This window comes from Ranitomeya variabilis, chromosome 2, assembly GCF_051348905.1.
Source record: "Ranitomeya variabilis isolate aRanVar5 chromosome 2, aRanVar5.hap1, whole genome shotgun sequence".
Lineage (NCBI taxonomy): Eukaryota > Metazoa > Chordata > Amphibia > Anura > Dendrobatidae > Ranitomeya > Ranitomeya variabilis.
This window is the reverse complement of record NC_135233.1, coordinates 805,662,668-805,686,461: the sequence shown is the minus strand read 5'-3', so window position 1 is coordinate 805,686,461 and position 23,794 is coordinate 805,662,668. Positions and strand designations below refer to the sequence as shown.

Genomic DNA, 23,794 nt, shown 5'->3' with positions numbered 1-23,794 from the left:
TGCAGAGCTGTGAGTATATAGCATGCGGTGCAGAGCTGTGAGTATATAGCATGCGGTGCAGAGCTGTGAGTATATAGCATGCGGTGCAGAGCTGTGAGTATATAGCATGCGGTGCAGAGCTGTGAGTATATAGCATGCGGTGCAGAGCTGTGAGTATATATAATGCTGTGAGTATATAGCATGCAGTGCAGAGCTGTGTGTATATATAATGCTGTGAGTATATAGCATGCAGTGCAGAGCTGTGAGTATATAGCATGCAGTGCAGAGCTGTGAGTATATAGCATGCGGTGCAGAGCTGTGAGTATATAGCATGCGGTGCAGAGCTGTGAGTATATAGCATGCAGTGCAAAGCTGTGTGTATATAGCATGCAGTGCAGAGCTGTGAGTATATAGCATGCGGTGCAGAGCTGTGTGTATATAGCATGCGGTGCAGAGCTGTGAGTATATAGCATGCGGTGCAGAGCTGTGAGTATATAGCATGCGGTGCAGAGCTGTGAGTATATAGCATGCGGTGCAGAGCTGTGAGTATATAGCATGCGGTGCAGAGCTGTGAGTATATAGCATGCGGTGCAGAGCTGTGAGTATAGAATGCAGTGCAGAGCTGTGTGTATATAGCATGCGGTGCAGAGCTGTGAGTATATAGCATGCGGTGCAGAGCTGTGAGTATATAGCATGCGGTGCAGAGCTGTGAGTATATAGCATGCGGTGCAGAGCTGTGAGTATATAGCATGCGGTGCAGAGCTGTGAGTATATAGCATGCGGTGCAGAGCTGTGAGTATATAGCATGCGGTGCAGAGCTGTGAGTATATAGCATGCGGTGCAGAGCTGTGAGTATATAGCATGCGGTGCAGAGCTGTGAGTATATAGCATGCGGTGCAGAGCTGTGAGTATATAGCATGCAGGGCAGAGCTGTGAGTATATAGCATGCGGTGCAGAGCTGTGTGTATATAGCATGCGGTGCAGAGCTGTGAGTATATAGCATGCGGTGCAGAGCTGTGAGTATATAGCATGCGGTGCAGAGCTGTGAGTATATAGCATGCGGTGCAGAGCTGTGAGTATATAGCATGCGGTGCAGAGCTGTGAGTATATAGCATGCGGTGCAGAGCTGTGAGTATATAGCATGCGGTGCAGAGCTGTGAGTATATAGCATGCGGTGCAGAGCTGTGTGTATATAGCATGCGGTGCAGAGCTGTGAGTATATAGCATGCGGTGCAGAGCTGTGAGTATATAGCATGCGGTGCAGAGCTGTGTGTATATAGCATGCGGTGCAGAGCTGTGAGTATATAGCATGCGGTGCAGAGCTGTGAGTATATAGCATGCGGTGCAGAGCTGTGAGTATATAGCATGCGGTGCAGAGCTGTGAGTATATAGCATGCGGTGCAGAGCTGTGAGTATATAGCATGCGGTGCAGAGCTGTGAGTATATAGCATGCGGTGCAGAGCTGTGAGTATATAGCATGCGGTGCAGAGCTGTGTGTATATAGCATGCGGTGCAGAGCTGTGAGTATATAGCATGCGGTGCAGAGCTGTGAGTATATAGCATGCGGTGCAGAGCTGTGAGTATATAGCATGCGGTGCAGAGCAGTGAGTATATAGCATGCGGTGCAGAGCTGTGAGTATATAGCATGCGGTGCAGAGCAGTGAGTATATAGCATGCGGTGCAGAGCTGTGAGTATATAGCATGCGGTGCAGAGCTGTGAGTATAGAATGCAGTGCAGAGCTGTGTGTATATATAATGCAGTGAGTATATAGCATGCAGTGCAGAGCTGTGAGTATATATAATGCAGTGAGTATATAGCATGCAGTGCAGAGCTGTGAGTATATATAATGCAGTGAGTATATAGCATGCAGTGCAGGACAGGCAGCTCGGTGTCTGGGGCTCATGCACACAAGTTCTTATAACTATGAGCGATCTGAGTTGTCTTTGTAGCTCAGCAGTCTGACTCCGCCCACACACGTGACTGATCACATGGTCATGACCTCATCAAAGGTCCTTTAACCTTGTGGGATTCCCCATCTGTCCTGTGCATAGTGCGGTGGGCAGGATGGCAGGCCTGCTGTGTAGCTGGAGCGGGGTCACCAGGGTCCTACTGCGAGCTCCCCCACGTGAGTTACTAATGCGCTGCAGGACTGACGCCAATGCACCAGATGGGACGTGCAGGGGTTAATGATGACGCACCTGGTGGCCATATGCAGTCTGAGGCAGTGACAGTAGGAGACTGTGCTCTTTGTTGTGGTGCAGCAGCAGGAGCAGTGTGCACCCTGGGTGTCCGGAGCACCGGGCGGACATAGTCAGGAAAGGGTCATTACCAGGGTGTCAGCCGTGCTGCTCAGCGTTACTGCCGGCATCAGGGGCTGAATTATTAACCAGCAGTGACCCAGCGTCAGTCTCTTCTACTTTATTATTACTCCCTTCTAGAGCGCTTTACAGACAGCGCTGTCCCCGATGGGGCTCACAATCTACATTCCCTATCAGTATGAGGAGTGGTGGGAGGAAACCGGAGAACCCGGAGGAAACCCACACAAACACGGGGAGAACATACAGACTCCTTGCAGAGTTGTTCTTGGTGGGATTTGTCCCCAGGGCTGCAGTGCTAACCACTGAGCCACCCTGCCGCCCTCCTAAGGCCGGGATCACACATGCGAGAAATACAGCCGAGTCTTGCATGTTAACCCCTTCACCCCCAAGGGTGGTTTGCACGTTAATGACCAGGCCAATTTTCACAATTCTGACCATTGTCCCTTTATGAGGTTATAACTCTGGAACGCTTCAACGGATCCTGGTGATTCTGACATTGTTTTCTCGTGACATATTGTACTTCATGATAGTGGTAAAATTTCTTTGATATTACCTGCGTTTATTTGTGACAAAAACGGAAATTTGGCGAAAATTCTGAAAATTTTGCAATTTTCCAACTTTGAATTTTTATGCCCTTAAATCACAGAAATATGTCACACAAAATACTTAATAAGTAACATTTCCCACATGTCTACTTTACATCAGCACAATTTTGGAACTAAATTTTTTTTTTTGTAAGGGAGCTATAAGGGTTAAAAGTTGACCAGCAATTTCTCATTTTTACAACACCATTTTTTTTTAGGGACCACATCTCATTTGAAGTCACTTTTAGGGGTCTATATGAAAGAAAATAACCAAGTGTGACACCATTCTAAAAACTGCGCCCCTCAAGGTACTCAACACCACATTCAAGAAATTTATTAACCCTTCAGGTGTTTCACAGGAAGTTTTGGATTGTTTAAATAAAAATGAACATTTAACTTTTTTTCACACAAAATTTACTTCAGCTCCAATTTGATTTATTTTACCAAGGGTAACAGGAGAAAATGGACCCCAAAAGTTGTTGTACAATTTGTCCTGAGCACGCTGATACCCCATATGTGGGGGTAAACCACTGTTTGGACGCATGGGAGAGCTCGGAAAGGAAGGAGCGCCATTTGACTTGTCATTGCAAAATTGACTGGAATTGAGATGGGACGCCATGTTGCTTTTGGAGAGCCCCTGATGTGCCCAAACATTGAAACCCCCCACAAGTGACACCATTTTGGAAAGTAGACCCCCTAAGGAACTTATCTAGATGTGTGGTGAGCACTTTGACCCACCAAGTGCTTCACAGAAGTTTATAATGCAGAGCCATAAAAATAAAAAATGATCTTTTTGCCCCCAATTTTTTATTTTCCCAAGAGTAAAAGAAGAAATTGGACCCCATAAGATGTTGTACAATTTGTCCTGAGTACGCTGATCTATATATATAATTGTCTAAGGGGTACTTCCACCTGTCTGTCTGTAACATAAATCCCGCGTCGCTGATTGGTCTCGCCAGCTGCCTTTCCTGGCTGCCGCGACCAATCAGCGACGGGCACAGTCAGGCCGAGAATTAGTCCCTCCCTACTTCCGTCCAGTCAGTGCCCGGCGCCCGCTCCATACTCCCGTCCAGTCTGCCCTCACACAGGGTTAATCCCAGCAGTAACGGACCGCGTTATGCCGCGGGTAACACACTCCGTCAACGCTGCTATTAACCCTGTGTGTCCCCAACTTTTTACTATTCATGCTGCCTATGCTGCATCGATAGTAAAAAGATCTAATGTTAAAAATAATAAAAAAACTGCTATTCTCACCTTCCCTCGTCCGACGATGCGCTCGCGCCTGCCACCAGCTTCTGTTCCCAGAGATGCATTGCGAAATTACCCAGAAGACTTAGCGGTCTCACGAGACCGCTAAGTCATCTGGGTAATTTCGCAATGCATCCTGGGAACGGAAGCTGGCGGCAGCCGCGCGCGCATTGGCACAGCTTCGCTGGACCCCGGCTGGTGAGTATATAACTATTTTTTAATTACACGGTGAGTGGCTGGGCCCGGGCGTAGTGATCTATGTGTACGGTGGCCCCAGCTGTGCGGAGTAGTCGTGTATCATATGAAGCTGTATGGGACTATTTTCTTCTATGGCCAGTGTTAGATACTATGTGGGTTGTGGTATATATTATGTGGCCAGTGTTATATACTACGTGGCCTATATATACTGCGTGGCTGCTATATACTGCGTGGACTGTGTTATATACTATGTGGGCTGTGTTATTTACTGCGTGGCCTGTATTAACGCATCGGTATTCTACAATATGTACAGTGCCTAAAAGTAGTATTCAACCCCCTGCAGATTTAGCAGGTTTAATAAGATGCAAATAAGTTAGAGCCTTCAAACTTCAAACAAGAGCAGGATTTATTAACAGATGCATAAATCTTACAAACCAAAAAGTTTTGTTGCTCAGTTAAATTTTTATAAATTTTAAACATAAAAGTGTGGGTCAATTATTATTCAACCCCTAGGTTTAATATTTTGTGGAATAACCTTTGTTTGCAATTACAGCTAATAATCGTCTTTTATAAGACCTGATCAGGCCGGCACAGGTCTCTGGAGTTATCTTGGCCCACTCCTCCATGCAGATCTTCTCCAAGTTATCTAGGTTCTTTGGGTGTCTCATGTGGACTTTAATCTTGAGCTCCTTCCACAAGTTTTCAATTGGGTTAAGGTCAGGAGACTGACTAGGCCACTGCAACACCTTGATTTTTTGCCTCTTGAACCAGGCCTTGGTTTTCTTGGCTGTGTGCTTTGGGTCGTTGTCTTGTTGGAAGATGAAATGACGACCCATCTTAAGATGCTTGATGGAGGAGCGGAGGTTCTTGGCCAAAATCTCCAGCTAGGCCGTGCTATCCATCTTCCCATGGATACGGACCAGATGGCCAGGCCCCTTGGCTGAGAAACAGCCCCACAGCATGATGCTGCCACCACCATGCTTGACTGTAGGGATGGTATTCTTGGGGTCGTATGCAGTGCCATCCAGTCTCCAAACGTCACGTGTGTGGTTGGCACCAAAGATCTCGATCTTGGTCTTATCAGACCAGAGAACCTTGAACCAGTCAGTCTCAGAGTCCTCCAAGTGATCATGAGCAAACTGTAGACGAGCCTTGACATGACGCTTTGAAAGTAAAGGTACCTTACGGGCTCGTCTGGAACGGAGACCATTGCGGTGGAGTACGTTACTTATGGTATTGACTGAAACCAATGTCCCCACTGCCATGAGATCTTCCCGGAGCTCCTTCCTTGTTGTCCTTGGGTTAGCCTTGACTCTTTGGACAAGCCTGGCCTCGGCACGGGAGGAAACTTTCAAAGGCTGTCCAGGCCGTGGAAGGCTAACAGTAGTTCCATAAGCCTTCCACTTCCGGATGATGCTCCCAACAGTGGAGACAGGTAGGCCCAACTCCTTGGAAAGGGTTTTGTACCCCTTGCCAGCCTTGTGACCCTCCACGATCTTGTCTCTGATGGCCTTGGAATGCTCCTTTGTCTTTCCCATGTTGACCATGTTTGAGTGCTGTTCACAAGTTTGGGGAGGGTCTTAAATAGTCAGAAAAGGCTGGAAAAAGAGATAATTAATCCAAACATGTGAAGCTCATTGTTCTTTGTGCCTGAACTACTTCTTAATACTTTAGTTTAGGGGAACCAAACAGAATTCTGGGGGGTTGAGGGGTTGAATAATAAATGACACTCTGAAAAAACTTTTCACAATTTAAAAAAAAAAATAAACAAAGAAATAACATTCTTTTTTGCTGCAGTGCATTTCACACTTCCAGGCTGATCTACAGTCCAAATGTCACAATGCCAAGTTAATTCCAAATGTGTAAACCTGCTAAATCTGCAGGGGGTTGAATACTACTTGTAGGCACTGTATGTATGTATATAGCAGCCACATAGTATATAGCACAGGCCACGTAGTACTCCTATATACTACGTGGCCTGTGCTATATACTTTGTGGCTGCTATATACATACATACATACATATTCTAGAATACCCGATGCGTTAGAATCGGGCCACCATCTAGTACCCCATATGTGGGGGTAAATCACTGTTTGGGCGCATGGCAGAGCTCAGAAGGGAAGGAGCGCAGTTTGACTTTTCAATGCAATATTGACAGGAATTGAGATGGGATGCCATGATGCGTTTGGAGAGCCACTGATGTGCCTAAACATTGAAACCTGCCACAAGTGACACCATTTTGGAAAGTAGACCCCCCTAAGGAACTTATCTAGATGTGTGGTGAGCACTTTGACCCACCAAGTGCTTCACAGAAGTTTATAATGCAGAGCCGTAAAAATAAAAAATCATATTTTTTCACAAAAATGATCTTTTCATAGTAACATACTTACTAAGGTTGAAGGAAGACCTAATGTCCATCTAGTTCAACCCATAGCCTAACCTAACGTGCCCTAACATGTTGATCCAGGGGAAGGCAAAAAAACCCATGTGGCAAAGAGTAAGCTCCACATTGGCGAAAAAAAACTCCTTCCCGACTCCACATATGGCAATCAGACTAGTTCCCTGGATCAACGCCTTATCAAGGAATCTAGTGTATATACCCTGTAACATTATACTTTTCAAGAAAGGCATCCAGTCCCCTCTTAAATTTAAGTAATGAATCACTCATTACAACATCATACGACAGAGAGTTCCATAGTCTCACTGCTCTTACAGTAAATAATCTGCGTCTGTAAGGCTACTTTCAGACATAGCGCATTTTTGAGCGCTATTTTGCGGGCGCTTTTCAAAAATGCGCAATGTCATTTTCGTCTGCCGGCAAAGTGAATGAGAAATTCACTTTGCCGTTCAGACACACCGCAAAAAAACGCGGCGCTTTTGTCTGCAAACACGCCGGCGTAAAAAGAATTGACATGTCAATTCTTTACGCAGCGGCGTGTCTGCGTATCCCCATAGGGCCCCATCTTACCGTCCACACACAGCGCCTTTGTCCTGGGTGTCGGCGTCTTTGTACGGAGGGGTTGACACCCAGGACCGGACGTGACGTCGGACAGGAAGAGGGAAGCCCCCGCCCCCCAGTGCCAGTGAAGCAGCATGGAGTCATTCAACAGAATGACCATAAACGTGGGGCTGCTGATCGAGACGGTATGTGTGTGTGTGTGTGTGTGTCCCCATGCGACGCTAGTGCCTCCATTGTGCTAAGTCGCCGTATGGGACTACTACTCCCATCCGGTATTAGGATGGGAGAGTTGTCCCTGTGTCCGGCGACTTAGCACAATTGTAAAGTTACACAAAACACCTACACACAATACACATACATGACACACAGTACAGTACATACAACACATAACATAGAGTATATACTCACCAACAGCACACTGGTAGGCGAAGCCCTCGATCCTCCAGGAAAAAATCCAAAAATAATAAACCAAATTCATACTCCCTGTCCGCAGAATCCATAAAACGAGTGTCCCACGCCGATCCCCTGCTCTCCGGCGATACACTGCCAGGAGCGAAGCTCCTAGCAGTGTATCGCATACTGTTCCGGAGTTCAATGACTCCGGCGTCTCGGTTAACAGCAGTACAGCTGCGTTGAACTTTCCCACGCAGCACTGCCGTTAAGCGAGAGTGCCGGGGTCAATGACCGCCGGTAAACTCGCTCGCGCATGCGCAGTGACACACCGACAGGAACTATGGCTCCTGTCAGTGTGTTGCTGCAGCCGTGGAGAGCAGACATATCTCTGGATGTGTCTGTTCTCCATGGAAAATCTTGATACGTGGCACTTAAATACGTGGCAATTAAATACGTGGCACTTATACGTGATACGTGTCACTTAAATACGTGGCACTGAAATACGTGATACGTGGCACTTTGATACGTGGCACGTGTCACTTAAATACGTGGCACGTGGCACTGAAATATGTGGCACGTGGCACTTTGATACGTGGCACTGAAATACGTGGCACGTGGCACTGAAATACGTGGCACGTGTCACTTAAATACGTGGCACTGAAATACGTGATACGTGGCACTTTGATACGTGGCACGTGTCACTTAAATACGTGGCACTGAAATATGTGGCACGTGGCACTTTGATACGTGGCACGTGGCACTGAAATACGTGGCACGTGGCCCTGAAATACGTGGCACGTGGCACTGAAATATGTGGCACTTTGATACGTGGCACTTTGATACGTGGCACGTGTCACTTAAATACGTGGCACTGAAATATGTGGCACGTGGCACTTTGATACGTGGCACGTGGCACTGAAATACGTGGCACGTGGCCCTGAAATACGTGGCACGTGGCACTGAAATATGTGGCACTTTGATACGTGGCACTTTGATACGTGGCACGTGTCACTTAAATACGTGGCACGTGGCACTGAAATATGTGGCACGTGGCACTTTGATACGTGGCACTGAAATACGTGGCACGTGGCCCTGAAATACGTGGCACTGAAATATGTGGCACGTGGCACTTTGATACGTGGCACTGAAATATGTGGCACGTGGCACTTAAATACTTGGCACGTGGCACCGAAATACGTGATACGTGGCACTTAGATACGCAACTTGCTGCGTTCTCTGCGCCCTGCGTTGAATCCCTATTTATTTCCAATTTAGTTTTAAACCTAGCAAAATATTTATTAAAAAAAACGCTCTTCACCGGATTTTCTGTCCCCTGTGCGTGTGTGTCCCCTGTGCGTGTGTGTCCCGTATGCGTGTGAAGGTAATAACAAGCAGTTGGGGTTGTCATTCCTCAGCAGCCTGTGTTACTTTTTCTGCCTCTATCAAGTTTGTCAAATTTTGTGTGTATAACTAGTAGTTAATGTTTTACCTTTTTTAGGTTCAAAACTTCCCATGGGATAAGGGGTGCCGGGAGTTTTCCAACAAATATACAAAAACTGCTTCCTGGCACAAGGTCTGTGTCACCCTCTATCCCCTGTACGAGTCATACACAAAGGAGCGGCAAAAAGAAATTGGTAAATATTTTCCATTTTGGAGGAGTATTTTTGAATTTCTTGTCTGTATGTAGTTGAATAGTATATTAATAGGTTCAATTTTTCACTTTTTAGTTTCAGCCTTGAGAACCCGCTGGAGGTCGGTGAGGGACAGATTTACACGGTCACGGTCAGAAGCACCAAGTGGCTCTGCGGCACCTGCTTCTCAAGCGCGTTTTGAACAGGAACTCCAATTTTTAAGCGGCAGTCTACATTACCGACCGTAAGTATCAGTAACGTCTTTAATTTTGAATAGAAAATAAAATGTATTAAAACTATTGTTTTGATGTTTCTCTTTACAGAACCATAGGCAATGTCCAGCCGATGACCGAAATCCCGGCCACAGCAACAACTCCAGTGTATGAACATGCTTCACAGCCTGCTACCAGCTCTCTTCCAAATGAGCCAAGGCCTGACCCTTCTACCCAAAATGATGATCTGCCCCTCTCCGAGACTAGTTCATTGGCATCGCCGCCGCCACCACCGCCACCAACACCACCTCCACCTCCAGCCTCAACACAGAGGAAGAGGAAAAGAGGCTCTTCAAAGGAGGATGAGGAGACGGCTGCCTTGGCAAGGGCAATTTCTCTAATTGATCGCCAACCTGAAGAGGATCAATTCTCAGCATATGGAACCACTCTAGCTTCCAGAATGCGTACTCTGTCCCCCGAGGTCCAGGACTCCTGCATGACGTATATTTCAATGGCGGTGACATGTTTTAAGAAGTATCCGCATATAAATCCAACCTTTGAAGAAATGGTTTGTTCACTAAACCACATCTGGCATCCACCGACGCCGACTCCTCTTGCACCTGCAGCAGCATTCAATAGACCTCTGCCATCTGCTCCAAGTGCTGCTGCAGGTGCACCAACATCCAGAGTAGTAGCCCAGTCTGAAGAACACCATCCAGACTGGAGCTACTACTCATATTCACAAAGCCTATATGAGGACCAGTAGGCATAATGTTGCTTTTCATGTTTAAAACGCCATGATGTCCAAGTCCACTCCTCAGTTTCCGCCAAGAGGGCATGTTTCCAGCTCTGATTAGTGTTGCGCAAGTGCCGAATGACTCACCGTCAGTGGTGACGAGGAAAGGGCCTTGCGCAATACTAATGAAAGCTGGAAGCATGCCCTCCTGGCGGCAATTAATGAGTGGACTTGGACATCCACAGGTTTATAATCCCATTTTGGGGATGTTTACAGTGTTTACGTGTTGAATTTTGTTAATAACAAAAAAAAACAACAAATCATTCTATTCTCAATTTTATTAGAAAAGTTTTTCAATTTTGACAGTTACTACAAATAAATATTTGAACTTTTAACTATGATGTAGTCTGCTTCTTTGATTTGTCGACCATGGCAAAAAATACACATTACATAACACCCACTTGCCATGAATAGAGGACACCCCCTAGAAATCAGATATACTACGAGGGGAACTGCTGAATAGAAGGCACTCTACACTCACTGGCCACTTTATTAGGTACACCTGTCCAACTTCTTGTTAACACTTAATTTCTAATCAGCCAATCACATGGCGGCAACTCAGTGCATTTAGGCATGTAGACATGGTCAAGACAATCTCCTGCAGTTCAAACCGAGCATCAGTATGGGGAAGAAAGGTGATTTGAGTGCCTTTGAACGTGGCATGGTTGTTGGTGCCAGAAGGGCTGGTCTGAGTATTTCAGAAACTGCTGATCTACTGGGATTTTCATGCACAACCATCTCTAGGGTTTACAGAGAATGGTCCGAAAAAGAAAAAAAATCCAGTGAGCGGCAGTTCTGTGGGCGGAAATGCCTTGTTGATGCCAGAGGTCAGAGGAGAATGGGCAGACTGGTTCGAGCTGATAGAAAGGCAACAGTGACTCAAATCGCCACCCGTTACAACCAAGGTAGGCCTAAGAGCATCTCTGAACGCACAGTGCGTCGAACTTTGAGGCAGATGGGCTACAGCAGCAGAAGACCACACCGGGTACCACTCCTTTCAGCTAAGAACAGGAAACTGAGGCTACAATTTGTACAAGCTCATCGAAATTGGACAGTAGAAGATTGGAAAAACGTTGCTTGGTCTGATGAGTCTCTATTTCTGCTGCGACATTCGGATGGTAGGGTCAGAATTTGGCGTAAACAACATGAAAGCATGGATCCATCCTGCCTTGTATGGAGCATCTTTGGGATGTGCAGCCGACAAATCTGCGGCAACTGTGTGATGCCATCATGTCAATATGGACCAAAATCTCTGAGGAATGTTTCCAGCACCTTGTTGAATCTATGCCACGAAGAATTGAGGCAGTTCTGAAGGCAAAAGGGGTCCAACCCGTTACTAGCATGGTGTACCTAATAAAGTGGCCGGTGAGTGTATATCTATGGTAGAAGAACTCACAGGAGTGTCAGGAATAACGTACAGCAAACAATGTGGAGTACCGGAAAACTCCAGTGTTAACTCCAGTGTGTATTGTATTCTGAGTCATAAAGACAGGAAATGACCTCAATGACTCTTTTTTTTTTTTTCCCCCTTTTTTTTTTTTCAAACAAACTTTAATTTCAGTACACAATGCTGAAAAAAACGCAGCTGCAAAAAACGCAGTGTGTGAAAGCAGCTGCGTTTTTTGCCTGCGTAAAAAAACGCAGGTAAAGCAGCAGCAAAATACGCGCGCGTAAAAATACGCAGCAAATATGCTGTGTGTGAAAGTAGCCTTATTATGCCTAAACCTTCTTTCCTCCAGACGTAGAGGATGCCCCCTTGTCCCTGTCACCGGTCTATGATTAAAAAGATCATCAGAAAGGTCTTTGTACTGTCCCCTCATATATTTATACATTAACATAAGATCACCCCTTAGCCTTTGTTTTTCCAAACTAAATAGCCCCAAGTGTAATAACCTATCTTGGTATTGCAGACCCCCCAGTCCTCTAATAACCTTGGTCGCTCTTCTCTGCACCCGCTCTAGTTCAGCTATGTCTTTCTTATACACCGGAGACCAGAACTGTACACAGTATTCTAAGTTAGAATAGAACTAGGCAACATATTATCTGGGAGATTAAAGCACTGAATCGTGCCAGAAAAACCCAAAGTCCCAAGGACAAAAAAACTCCATAAGAACCTTAGAAAAAAGGAGTAAACCGGAGCAAAGAAATATTATAAATATAATTTATTGATTATACAAAAGTTGGTGCATAAAATATATAGTAACAGTACAGAAAGGATGGTAAGAGTAGAGTGAGTCCCTACCGGTACAAAACACCACCTCAATAAGAATATAAATATAACACAGCCAATGGTACTAGGAAGGCAGCCACCCATGTGTGTGAGGTTAACCCTGGGAGTCACAAATTTATCCCCCACAATGTAAATACCGGCAACCAAACAGGCGCTTACCAAGAGAATACGGAGGTGGTGTATACCGGGCAGGATTCAGTCCAATAGGACCCCCGACGCGTGTTTCGCCAGCGCGGGTGCTTTAGCTTTCTCAAGGGGAATGTACCAGACCAATACAGGACCTCTCAAATAGTGCCGAATCTATATCACGTGAGTAATCACGTGTAAAACTTCTACCAATAGTAGCCATAATAACGGCGCATGCGCAGCCATGGTGCCCCGCCCCACGTCCGGAACGGCGTCAAGCGTCGCTGAGACGCAGTGGGGAGATGAGATCTCACCGCGCCTGCGCGAGGCAAAGAGACGCCGTCCGGACTGGGAACCAAGGCAACCAGAAGCCACGCATGCGCACCCAGGCTATTATACTTACGGCGTAATCAAACATAAGTACCTGACTGCAAGCCGCGGTGTGCAGGGAATCTGTCAGCGGCAAACCCTGGTACATGTACATGTATATAAGCAAAAGTGCCACAAGTTAACCGGGTAATTACCGTGAACAGGATACCACGATGTAACGATCGGCTTAATAAGCAGAAAAGCACAAAGAGAAAAAAAAGGGGGGGGGGCTGCACTATGTCACATATGTCTGAGGAACCCATTGACGGAAAAAACATACCATTTATATATACACACATTTGCAAAGTAAACAGGCATATCTATTACCAACAGTATGCAAATTAGGCAAATAATTGCCGTAAATGGAGTACACTGCATATATAACATTCGGCTAACAAGGCGTAGGGTATTTCAAAGCTGCAGCCAAAGTGGTCCATATGAGAAGTCCAAGATGGGTCGGGGTACATCAGATGCACAGTATACAAACTAAAAAACATAGAAAAAAGAAATAATCAATAAAAACACAATAAAAATGAACAGAAAATCCCACCAAGGGATCCACTCAGTTAGGGGCCAGGAGGATGCACGGGTACAGAAATCACATAATGATATAATAGATCAAAACTAAATAAAGAGCAAGGCTTGGAAATTAAAGATTAAAAGGGTCCACAGTTTATCCCAAAAAGGAGGAGAAACTAAGGGATTCATTGAGTCCACTTGGGGTCAGAGTGTTGAGGCGCACAATCCAAGCAGCCTCTCGCTGTGCCAATGCCTTTTTATAATTACCACCTCTGACCCCAAGATGGACACAATCGATGCCCCTGACCTGAAGAGTCCCCGCGTCACAATTATGGAATTTTTTAAAATGACGGGGGAGTGTCTTCAGGTCAGATTCATCGGTGGCCGTGCGTGCGGCTTGGATGTCTCTGACGTGTTCCCGAACACGTATCCGAAGCTCCCTGGACGTAAGTCCTACGTAGATCAGAGAGCATCCACATGTAGCATAATATATGACATTAGACGTACCACATGTAATGTGTTGTCTAATGTCATATATCTTGGAACCATCAGAGGATTTAAAAGTCGAAATCCGTATTATGTTAGTGCAAGCTACGCAGTGGCCGCACTTGAATGAACCTAGTACTGGGCCCCTAGAACTGAATGGATTAGCCACAGGAGGGACATAATGGCTCCTCACCAATAGGTTACCCAAATTGGGAGATCTCCTGGCGGTCATTGATGGAAAATCGCCCAAAACTGAGGTGAGTGCGGGTTCTGTTAGTAAGACCGGCCAGTGTTTTTTCAATATCTCCCGCATATGTAGCCACTCGTGGTTATATGTGGTTATAAACCGGACCTTGTCACCATCTGTTTGCGTTCTTTGTCTGTTGATCTTTGGATATAATAGATCCTTCTCCTCCAAGTTGCAGATTATCCTTGGGAGGGCGCTGGAGGATGGGATCATAGACAAGAAAGTGTTGGAAGGACTCACGGTTAGATCACCAAGGACGCCGACCTTTTATCTTTTACCTAAAGTCCACAAGGATCCCGTCAACCCATCGGGGTGTCCGATTGTGTCAGGCATTGACGGCTTGTGTGACCCAGTGTGTAAATTTATAGATTTTTTCTTAAAACCACTAGTGGAGGTCCTGCCGTCGTACATCAGAGACACAACGGACGTCCTATCACGTGTTGACGGGGTCCTTGTCGACCCCGGTGTCCTTTTGGTGACCGCCGACGTCCAAACACTTTACACATGTATTGACCATGAGCACGGTTTGTCGGCTGTCCACCTTTTCCTCCGACCTGGGCGGCCCTATGTGCGATTTAGTCCTCAGTTTGCTGCGCTTTGCCCTCACCCACAACTTTTTCGTCTTTAAAGATAATTACTATCTACAGAGGCGCGGCACAGCCATGGGCGCGGCCTGCGCGCCCTCGTACGCCAATCTCTTCCTGGGAGCATGGGAGAGATCGATTTTTGGCGACAGGGGCGTGCGGTCCATGGACCATGTGCTGTGCTGGATGCGCTATATAGACGACCTCTTTCTGTGGGGGGGGGACGGCGTGTGGTCTAAGTGTGGTCGAACTAGTGACTTGTATAGAGGTAAAATTATGTTCTCCTCATGAGCATCTATGCCTCTTTTAATGCATCCCATTATTTTATTTGCCTTTGTAGCAGCTGCCTGACACTGGCCACTAAATGTGAGTTTGTCATCCACCCATACACCCAGGTCTTTTTCATGGACGGTTTTGCCCAGAGTTTTTAGAATTAAGCACATAGTTATACATCTTATTAATTCTACCCAAGTGCATGACCTTTTTAGCCCCCAATTTTTTATTTTCCCAAGGGTAAGAGAAGAAATTGGACCCCAAAAGTTGTGCAATTTGTCCTGAGTATGCTGATACCCCATATGTGGGGGTAAACCACTGTTTGGTCGCATGGCAGAGCTCGGAAGGGAAGGAGCGCTGTTTGACTTTTCAATGCAAAATTGACTGGAATTGAGATGGACGCCATGTTGCGTTTGGAGAGCCACTGATGTGCCTAAACATTGAAACCCCCCAAAAGTGACACCATTTTGGAAAGTAGACCCCCTAAGGAACTTATCTAGATGTGTTGTGAGAGCTTTGAACCCCCAAGTGTTTCACTACAGTTTATAACGCAGAGCCGCGAAAATAAAAAAAAAAAATTCCCGAAAAATTTTTTAGCCCCCAGTTTTGTATTTTCCCAAGGGTAACAGGAGAATTTGGACGCCAAAAGTTGTTGTCCAATTTGTCCTCAGTACGCTGATACCCCATATATGGGGAGCAACCACCGTTTGGGCGCATGGCAGAGCTCGGAAGGGAAGGAGCACCATTTGGAATGCAGACTTAGATGGAATAGTCTGCAGGCGTCACATTGCGTTTGCAGAACCACTAGTTACCTAAACAGTAGAAACCCCCACAAGTGACCCCATATTGGAAACTAGACCCCCCAAGGAACTTATCTAGATGTGTTATGAAAACTTTGAACCCCCAAGTGTTTCACTACAGTTTATAACGCAGAGCCGTGAAAATAAAAAATATTTTTTTTCCCACAAAAATGTTTTTTTAGCCCCACAAATTTTTATTTTCCCAAGGGTAACAAGAGAAATTGGACCCCAAAAGTTGTTCAATTTGTCCTGGGTACGCTGATAACCCATATGTTGGGGTAAACCACTGTTTGGGCGCACGAAGGAGCTCGGAAGGGAAGGAGCACGGTTTTACTTTTTCAACGCAGAATTGGCTGGAATTGAGATCGGACACCATGTCGCGTTTGGAGAGCCCCTGATGTGCCTAAACAGTGGAAACCCCCAATTGTAACTGAAACCCTAACACTAGCCCTAACCCTAGCCCCAACCCTAACCCTAGCCCTAATCCTAACCCTAGCCCTAATCCTAACCCTAGCCCTAACCCTAATGGGAAAATGGAAATAAATACATTTTTTAAATTTTATTATTTTTCCCTAACTAAGGGGGTGATGAAGGGGGGTTTGATTTACTTTTATAGCGTTTTTTTAGCAGATGTTTATGATTGACAGCCATCACAGACTAAAAGACGCTTTTTATTGCAAAAATAGTTTTTGCGTCTCCACATTTTGAGAGCTATAATTTTTCCATATTTTGGCACAATGACCAAAAACCAGCTATGCATGAATTTCTTTGGGGTTGGGGGGGGGGGGGGGGCTTTTATGCCGTTCCACTTTTGGTAAAATTGATAAAGCAGTTCTATTGTTTGTGTCAGTACGATTACAGCGATACCTCATTTATATCATTTTTTTATGTTTTGGGACTTTGATACGATAAAAACTATTTTATAGAAAAAATAATTATTTTTGCATCGCTTTATTCTGAGGACTATAACTTTTTTATTTTTTCGCTGATGTTGCTGTATGGCGGCTCGTTTTTTGAGGGACAAGATGACGTTTTCAGCGGTACCATGGTTATTTATATCCGTCTTATTCCACTTTTTGTTCGGCGGTATGATAATAAAGCGTTTTTTGCCTCGTTTTTTTTTTTACCGCGTTCACTGAAGGGGTTAACTAGCGGGACAGTTTTATAGGTGGGGTCGTTATGGACGCGGCGATACTATGTGTATTTTTATTGTTTTTTTTTATTATTTAAATAAAGAAATGTTTTTATGGGAACAATATTTTGGAATTTATTTTTTTTACACATGTGAATATTTTTGTTTTACTTCACAACATTGCCCCGGGGGGGGGCATCATGTTATTAGGTCAGATCGCTGATCTGACACTTTGCACAGCACTGTGTCAGATCAGCGATCTGACATGCAGGGCTGCTGGCTTACCAGCGCTTGCTCTGAGCAGGCGCTGGTAAGCCACCTCCCTGCAGGACCCGGATGCAGCCCCGCGGCTATTTTGAATCCTGCACGGAGAAGAAGGTAGGAGACCCTCTGAGCAACGCGATCACATCGCGTTGCTCCGAGGGTCTCAGGGAAGCACGCAGGGAGCCCCCTCCCTGCGCGATGCTTCCCTATGCCGCCGGAACACTGCGATCATGTTTGATAGCAGTGTGCTGGGGGTTAATGTACCAGGGGCGGTCCGTGACCGCTCCTGGCACATAGTGCCGGATGTCAGCTGCGATAGTCAGCTGGCACCCAGCCGCGCTCTCCTTGTGAGCGTGGCCGATCGCATATGACGTGCTATCCCGTCACTGGGAATTAAGTCAATTAAGTCCCAGGTCACCTCGATGGGATAGTGCGTCATATGGGATTAAGGGGTTAATACCCGGCATTGCCGCCGTCACTCATGAGCAATACATGCAGCCTCACGCTCTGCTCCTGAGTGACGGCGGCAATGCCGGGTATTAACATGCGAGACTCGGCCGTATATCTCGCATGTGTGATCCCAGCCTAAGTGTCCACATCGTTATAAGGCGGCTCCTTTATATAACTGCATTCCTAGTGATCAGCTGAGACCCCCGAATCCAAGAATAGAGCTGCACATCCCAAACCCCAATACTATGCCAAAGTGTCAGGGCCCCAGTCATCATTCGCCAGCTATTGAATTCACTTTTGCTTTTTTGTTGTATTTTCTGACATTTTTTGTGCCAAATACTTCAAAATGTCACACACCGTTCATGAATTTGGTGCAAACTCAAAAACAAATATTGAGACAGATCCTTTAAAAAATCACAAGAATATGCATCAAATTGAAATCCCTTCCAGAATCTTTACTCTAGGGAGTTATTGGAGTGACAAGCGCCAAAAAAGTGACATTTGGTTTATTTCACATGTGATAAATCCGTCTAAAACATCTGAATATGCAATCACTTAAGAAACAGTTTATAACACAAAGAACAAGGTGCAGATATTAAGGTACAAGGTAGTGGTCAGATACCTATAATGCCCTTTATAAATACCTATCTTTAAATTCTAACCACTTTTGTAATTTGCTTCATTATAAAATGATATAATAGCTATATACATTACTCACAAAATGTTAGGAGTATTTGGCTTTTGGGCGAAATTTCAGGATAAACCTAAGATGCACTCTAACATTTTCAGGTGAACTTAAAGTGACCGTCTCTAAACTTCTGATTGCACACGTCCAACTTCAAAATTTCAGCACTTTTTGCACAACTTGCTGTTCTCTGACAAGGAGCTTAATGGCAAAATTCACAACAGATGTTTGATCCATGAATCTCCTAATACATTTCAAGGGTTCAATTAGCAGGGCTGGAGTCCTCAACAAGCGCAAGGGGGTCAACTCGCTGTCAGGGACACCAACACGCTATGGGGCTATGAGTCAGAGGATCCCGGTTACAGCCCTGGCAAAGAGGCCCCCCTCAAATGTTCTCCTTTTCCCATTCCATACTGCATCGGTTTCTTCAGCGTCTTCTGACTCTCTGTGACATCCCAGGGCAGAGGGTGCGATTATGTCACTAAAGCGCGCCCTCTGCCGAGCGACCTCATCAGCTGGGAAAGGGGAGAGTTGAGTATTTGATTATTTTTTAAGGTATGTAGCAATGTATATATTATATTGTATGGAGGACTATGTGGGGACATTATATTGTATGGAGGACTATGTGGGGCCTTTATACTGTATGGAGAACTATGTGGGGCCATCATATTGTATGGAGGACTGTGTGGGGCCATTATACTGTATGGATGAGTATGTGGGGCCATTATACTATATGGAGGACTATGTGGGGCCATTATACTGTAATGAGGACTATATGGGGCCATTATACTGTATGGAGGACTATGTAAGGCCATTATATTGTATGGAGCACTATATAGGGCCATTATACTGTGTGGTGCACTATATGGGGCCATTATACTGTGTGGAGGGCTATGTGGGGTACATTATAATGTGTGGTGGACTGTATGGAGATGACAGTTTTGGAATAATACTGTAATGGTGTCACCACATTTTTACGGAGGATGTTAAGGGAGGGACCATTGGGTCATCATACCATGCATGTGAAGAAATTTGCTGTGGGCCTATCTTACTGTGTTTGGGGTCACTTTTGTTTGCACCGTACTTTATTATCTGTATTATTCAAGGTTTTTATCCTTTGTTATTACATATTTTGCACCATATGCTTTTGTACTTCTCTTACATAACAAATTATATTATTTCAATATTTCATTCAGATCCTTATATATTATTTCTAAACACTCTTTTTTGGTGATTACTTTGTATCTCAGTTCATACTGCACCCACACACACAAATGATACAACCATTTGAAAGGTAAACTTGCCCCCTTCAGCAAGAAAATAGCCCAAAAAAACACACATCCACAATGTGATCACAAAATACAGTTTAAACATTAATTTTCATAAATCTGCAGTAAGGAAAAATTAACTGCAGGTGGCACCACACTACCAAAGCACACTACCACAAAGCTGCTTATAGACATCACAAATAAATCCTAACATTTGCCTTGGGGGCTTTCCAGCTTGCCAAACTCCTTGCCCAGCCAATTTCAGGCACAATGGAGGATTGCACACTTCACTGTAGGTGAGTCACATATGCAAACACATTTGTAAACATGCACTGCCTATTCAATTGCACACTTGATCCGTTTATACTCCGACACACACAAATGATAATGTCATGCCGTTGCTGCTGCCGCCGCCTCTCCCCACTGCAGCTCGCCGGGTGCGCGCACGCGTCGCATTCAGCTCTGCGCATGCGCACATCTGATTCCTCTGTTGGTGCTCTTTCCTGTCCTCTCTGTCATCCTGGAGGACTGTAACCCGGAAGTAGCTCCCACGCTGCTATGTAAACTGCTTCCTGCTGCTCCTCTGTGCCTGATGTTCATTTGTGTTTACAAGTGCTTCTGGTCGCCTGTGGTCTCTGTGCGTTCCTAGCTCTCTGACCTTGGGTCTCCTCCTCTCTCTGCAGTGCCCGCCTGTTTCCTGTGTTCCTGCCGTGTTCCTTCAGTTCCTTTTCCTCTGCGGTACCTGCCCGGCTCCTATATCCTTTCCTTGCTCCCGTCAGCCTCAGTGTCTCCATATTGTCCTGCCAGCCTCCGTGCCTCTGTAGCGTTCCCTTCTTTTCCCTCATCTCAGTAGTTCCTTTCTGTTCCCTCTTTCCCAGTGTCCACCCTCCTACTGTAAGCGGTGGATGAAGGTCCCTTGATATCTGGGTTATGACCTTATGGACCCTGCTCTTAAGAGGGAGTGCCCAGCCACAAGTGTGGTATATGTGCTACCAGGCTTCCCTCAGCATATAAGAAGCTTTGCCAGCCCTGCACTGATGGTGTGTTGCATGCTGAACAGCTCTCCCTGTTGGACAGCATCAAATCCTCATCAAGCAAGAGGTTCAGCCCTCTATGTCCGCCTTTTCCCAGGCCCCAGTACCGCAACCCCCTCCTAAAAAAAAAAATTAAAAAAAAATCAGGTTTTTCCCATACACGATAACATCCAAAGCCTTATCCTTCTGAAATGGGCTCGCTGAGAAAGGGCTTTGCGTCCCGTCAGATTTAAATTGTTTCCCCCTAGGTGGGAAATTCCCAAAGTGGATGCTCAGGTGTCCAGAGTGGCTAAGAAGATGGCTCTTCCTTTCAAGGACTCGTCTCTGCTCAAAGATCCCATGGATCGTAAAATTGAGAGCTTACTAAGAAATCCTGGGAAACCTCCACTAATCTACTAAAGACAAACGTGCTTCCACCTGTTTTGCCAGATCTCTATTTCGCTGGCTCCGTACATTAGAAGACCACCTTACTCAGGGAACTTCTAGGGAAGAGATACTTGACTCTTTCCCTCCTTCAGAAAGCCGATGCTTCTGAGGAATTTGCACTTGTAGCAGCGAAATCCGCAGTCCTCTCCAACTCGGCTAGGAGAGAGCTCTGTACCTGAAGTCATGGAGTGGCGATGTAACCTCTAAGGCTAAGCTTTGCCATTCCCTTTCAGGGACACTATGTTTTCGGTCCAGCACTCGATGATATTTTAGGAAAAGCTACGGACAAAAAGAAATTGCTCCCTGAGCAGAAAAACCCTAAAAAACGGGTTTTTCACCCCTTCCGAGATCGGTCTTCCCTGAGGGAATATAAAGGGAAAGGCAAATCGGGTAGTTGGAGCTATCCGAAGGGTGGTAAGGGCAAAAATAACCTTGTCCCCCACCACCAGCAAACTCCTGACAAACAATGACTGCTCTCCTGTCGGGGGTCGACTCTCGAGCTTTCTCCCTCACTGGCAATCCATCTCCACGAACCAGTGGGTCCTCCGTACAATTCAGGATGGGTTAAAACTAGAGTTCGAGAAAAAAATGTTTCCCCCTCAATGCCTGGGAATTACCTCACTACAGAGTCTACACCTTAAAGATTCCTTACTGTTAGATATTCAAGGTCTGCTTCAAGCAAAGGTGATCTCTCGAGTACCCTTACAGGAGATAGGCAGAGGGCACTGTTCTCGCTTATTACTAGTCGAGAAACCCTCAGGGAAGCTGTTGTGAACTCTGTTTTTGGGCTCCCTCTTGTGGTCACAACTGGTACTGTGTGAGTGCTGTCTTTGGGCTCCCTCTGGTGGTTCTTTGTGTCATTCTGCAGGTCTGAGGCTGATCAGCTGTCTCGTTATCTGTTAGCTGGTTTCCTATTTAGTTCACCTGGACTCTCAGTTGTTGCCTGCTGTCAATGTCTTCAGTGCTATTTTGGAGCTCTCCTGCAGTCCTTCGTTATCAGTCTCTTCAAGAGAAGCTAAGTTTTGCTTGGTTCATTTTTTGACCATCAGTGGTCATATGTTTCTTGGTTTATTTTTGTTTCTTGCCCAGCTTGCTAATATGTGATTTCCTTGCTTGCTGGTAGCTCTAGGGGGCTGAGTTTCTCCCCTCACACCGTTAGTTGGTGTGGGGGTTCTTGTATTCTCAGCGTGGATATTTTGCATAGGGTTTTTTACTGACCGCACAGTTCCCTATCTGTCTTCTGCTATCTAGTATTAGCGGGCCTCATTTGCTGAATCTGTTTTCATTTCTACGTTTGTGTTTTCCCCTTACCTCACCGTTATTATTTGTTGGGGGCTTCCTATATCTTTGGGGTGATTTCTCTTGAGGCAAGTGAGGTCTTACTTTCCCTCCAGGAGTGATAGTTTCTCAGGCTGCATCGAGACGTCCAGGATTTTAGGCACGTTCACCGGCTACCTTTAGTGTTTTGGTTAGGATCAGGTTTGCGGTCAGTCCAGTTTCCACCTCCCTAGAGCTCGTGTCTATGTTCATAAACTTAGCTAGTCCGTTTTGTGATCCTCAGCCACTAGGATCATAACAGGAAGCACAGAGTCATCATCAGTCTGAAATCCCTGAATCAAGTGATCGCACACAGACTATTCAAGAAGGTGTCGATCAAATCAGCAATCCTACTCATTGGAAAGGATTGGGTAATGGCTACAATAGATCTGAAGGATGCCTATTACCATGTGCCAATCCACCCAGATCACCGGAAGTTATTCAGATTTGTATTTTCCCATGGTCATCAGGTCAGCCATTACCAATTCAATGTCCTCCCGTTTGGCATTTTATCAGCGCCGCGGGTATTTACCAAGATTTTGGCAGAAGCGGTAATCTTTATTCATCATCAGGGGATTTGCATCATTCCGTATGTAGACGACTTTCTCGTCGTCACATCATCTATCCCGCGTCTAAATTTAGATGTGGCTAAAACCTTGGAGATCCTGGAATCCCTAGGCTGGATCCCAAATTTGGAGAAGTCGGATCTTCATGCTTCATCAAGGAAGAAATTCCTGGGAATTCTCTTGGATTCAGGGAAAAAAGCATCCTTCTTGCCCAAAGATCGTCAGCTCGATCTTTTTCAGAGGATCTCCAAGTTCAGAGACCTGGGGGCTCCTACCCTGAGGGACTCAATGTCTATCCTGAGATCACTGACATCATGCATCCAGGCAGTTTCCTTGGCTCAAGCCCATACACGAGTCCTCCAGACTCACTTTCTTCTGTCTTGGAAAAGGCATCAAAATTCTTTGACCAGGAGAGTTCCCCTTCCCGGTCATGTGAAGTAGCGGGGAGTCAGCTGGAATCCACTTTCCCTGAAGATACACTCTTCAGATGCCAGTCAGAGAGGCTGTGACGCTGTGGTAGAGAAAACCCACTTCCAGGGGTTATGGGCCCCAGACATCAGATCCAGTTCCTCAAACCTCAGAGAACTGAAGACAGTAGAGGAGGCGTTGAAAGCCACATCTGCCCTTGCACAAGGTCATCATGTACGTGTCTACTCTGACAATATGACCACAGTGGCCTACCTCCGACACCAGGAGGGC

General features: G+C 45.7%; 1 protein-coding gene across 1 annotated transcript in view; it reads left to right on the top strand.

Annotated features, from left to right (window-relative positions):
* The first annotated feature begins 1,952 nt into the window (after positions 1-1,952).
* Positions 1,953-23,794, top strand: part of SDHAF4 (succinate dehydrogenase complex assembly factor 4) — a 41,211-nt gene continuing 19,369 nt past the window's right edge. Inside the window, exon 1 of the mRNA XM_077289952.1 lies at positions 1,953-2,105. Coding sequence (XP_077146067.1) covers positions 2,045-2,105 — 61 coding nt within the window. The 5' untranslated portion in view covers positions 1,953-2,044. The remainder of the gene's footprint in view (positions 2,106-23,794) is intronic.